This window comes from Sapajus apella, unplaced genomic scaffold (assembly GCF_009761245.1).
Source record: "Sapajus apella isolate SASKATOON/1434 unplaced genomic scaffold, GSC_monkey_1.0 scaffold7899, whole genome shotgun sequence".
Classification (NCBI taxonomy): domain Eukaryota; kingdom Metazoa; phylum Chordata; class Mammalia; order Primates; family Cebidae; genus Sapajus; species Sapajus apella.
Window position 1 is genome coordinate 375 of NW_022444820.1, and position 2,732 is coordinate 3,106.

The 2,732-nt window shown below is 64.3% G+C and overlaps 1 protein-coding gene across 1 annotated transcript; it reads left to right on the forward strand.

Moving 5' to 3' along the window:
• Nucleotides 1-382: 382 nt before the first annotated feature.
• LOC116548192 (SHC-transforming protein 2-like) lies at nt 383-2,597 on the forward strand. The gene is made up of 4 exons (XM_032273778.1): nt 383-503; nt 681-732; nt 825-951; nt 2,189-2,597. The coding sequence occupies exons 1-4, from the start codon at nt 468-470 to the stop codon at nt 2,595-2,597; spliced, it is 624 nt and encodes a 207-aa protein (XP_032129669.1). The 5' UTR covers nt 383-467.
• The last annotated feature ends 135 nt before the right edge of the window (nt 2,598-2,732 follow it).

Sequence of the window (2,732 nt, forward strand, 5' to 3'; positions counted from 1 at the left end):
ACCACGCCAATGAGCGCGAAACAGGCATGCAAATGAACATGTAGATGAGCTGAGCTCACCGCTACCCTTGCACATGGACGAGGGTGTCAGGCGTGTGGGGCCGGCTTTCCCGTGGCTGCTTGGGTCGTGTGCGTGAGTGTACTTGTGTGTCAGGGCTTGTGGCGTGTGTGTGTGAGCTTCTGGGCAGGTACGTGTGTGAAGTGTGGGTTCTCGGGGTGTGTGTGTGTGCACACGTGTGTCGGTGTGTGTGTGAGCATCTGGGCAGTGCACGTGTGAAGTGTGGGTGCTCAGGGTGTGTGAATGTGAGCGTGCACACGTGTGTCGGTGTGGGGTGTGTGAGTGGGCAGGTGCGTGTGTCAAGTGTGGCTGCTCATGGGTCTGAGTGTGCGTACGTGTGCCCCTGCCCCGGAGGCGGGACCCCCGTGACCACGCCCTTCCTGCCACCACAGGTCATCGCCACCCACCACATGCCATCCATCTCCTTTGCATCCGGCGGAGACACGGTGAGGCTGGGGATGGGGGTGGACCTGCAGCCCGCTGCCCCCTCTGGCCCTTTCCCAGACCCGCCTCCGGTACCCTCTGCCCACACCCCCGCGCCTCTCTGTGCATCGCTGGGGTGGGCGGCTGGGAGTCCTGGTGGGGGGCCCAGGCAGGTTCAGCTGGCCCCTCCCTACCCCCAGGACATGACGGATTACGTGGCCTACGTCGCCAAGGACCCCATCAACCAGAGAGGTGAGGCCCCGGAGTGGGGCGGCCGGTGGGGGCGCGTGGCCGTGTGGCTGGGGGTGTGGCCGCGTGGCCGCCTGACCCACGTGACCCCGCAGCCTGCCACATCCTGGAGTGCTGTGAGGGCCTGGCGCAGAGTGTCATCAGTACCGTGGGCCAAGCCTTTGAGCTGCGCTTCAAGCAATACCTGCACAGCCCACCCAAGGTGGCCCTGCCCCCGGAAAGGTAACTGACCCACCCCCCACCCCGCCCCGGGGACCCCCAGGGACCTGCCCAGGTGCAGAGCCCGCCCCACCCCCTGCGGGCCTGAGCCCCCGCCTGCCCTGGTCCCTCCCTGCCTGTCCTTCCTCTGCTGTAAAACCGGAGTTGAAGCATCCCGGCCCCCCGGGGTTCAGGGAGACCCCCGGGTTTCAGGGAGACGTGAGCAGCTGACCCCTGAGTGTGCCCGAGGCTGTCGGCCCGGCTGCTGTTACTGATATCCCTCCTCCAGACGGCCGCTGGCTCCTGCGAAGGGCAGCAAACGGCCTCCGTTTCCCACAAGATGCATAAGGGGGGACGTGGCAGTGAGGGGGCAGCCTGCTATTCATAGACGCTGCAATGTGGATGCCACGTAACTGTCACATGTTGCCAAATGTTATTCTCTGGGTGTTTTCTCAGACACTAAACTTTTATGATTTAAAGGTTTAAAACCCATTCTTAGCTCGTGGCCAAACAGAGCCAGGCAGTGAGCTGGATTTGGCCCTGGGCTGGGGTTTGCCAGCCGGGCCGGGAGAAGGAGCTATTTAAGTGTCCGTTCATCATTAGAAAGTCAGGTCCCTCCAACGGTGGGGGGGCAGGTGCAGGCACGTGAGCTCCCGGCCCCTCTGGTCACGAGGGAGGCGGCGTCACACGCGTGCCCGGTCTCGCCCCTTCGTGCACGGGGACGGCGCGCTCCAGAGCTGGGACGGACCCTCGCCTGCCTCTGGGGCGGCCTCCGCCTTCCGTAGGCTGCCCTGTGAGTTACCCGTCAGCGACTGCGGGCCAGGCAGGGGGCACCCTCTTTGGCTTCCTGAGGGGCGCCTGCAGGATACATTTCTGCCAGCGCTGTTGGGCCGGAGGGCAGGGGCGCTCTGATCCCAGAGACGTGCCACCCTGGGGTGGTGTCCTGGTTCTGGGTATCAGCTTGGCTCATGCCCTCTGCCGCCGGGCAGGGCCGAAGGTGGGCAGCACTGGAGACCAGGTTTGCCAGTGACCTGCCCACTGTGCTGCGGCTCAGAAATGTGTGCAAGATTCCAGTTCACAGATGAGGAAGTCGTGGGTACGGTCACGCGCTCTAGAAGCGTTTCCTGGCGGGAACCCTCAGCCGACAGTGGGGACTGGGATTTGAACTCAGGTCTTCTCGGCCCCCCAGAAACTCAAGCTGCAAGGGTGACCCCCGCAGCACCTGCCTGTCCCCCCACGGCCTTTGCTGTCGGTCCCCCAGGCTGGCGGGGCCGGAGGAGTCGGCCTGGGGGGACGAGGAGGAGGCCGCGGAGCACAGTTACTACAACAGCATCCCCGGGAAGGAGCCGCCGCCGGGCGGGCTGGTGGACTCCAGGCTGGCGCCGACACAGCCCTGCGCCCTCGCCGCCCTCGGCCAGGTCAGTCTCTGCCCTTGGGGGACGCGGGACGCGGGGGGCGGGGTGGGGGTGCCCCAGCGGCTGAGACACAGTCCTGCGCCCTCGCCGCCCTCGGCCAGGTCAGCCTCTGCCCTTGGGGGACGCGGGATGCGGCGGGCGGGGGGGGTGCCCCAGCGGCTGAGTCCTTGGACCTGCCTCTGGCTGGTTTTTGCTTCTTTCTCCTCAATCTTGGAGGAGCGTCTCTCAGGATTCACTCACTCGCTGGCTCCATGACTCCTTCATTTATTCACTCATTCACTCACTCACTCATTTACCCACTCAGTAACTATCTCATTCACTCACTCATGTATTCACTCACTCCTTCACTCACTCATGTATTCACCCCTTCACTCATTCACTCACTCATGT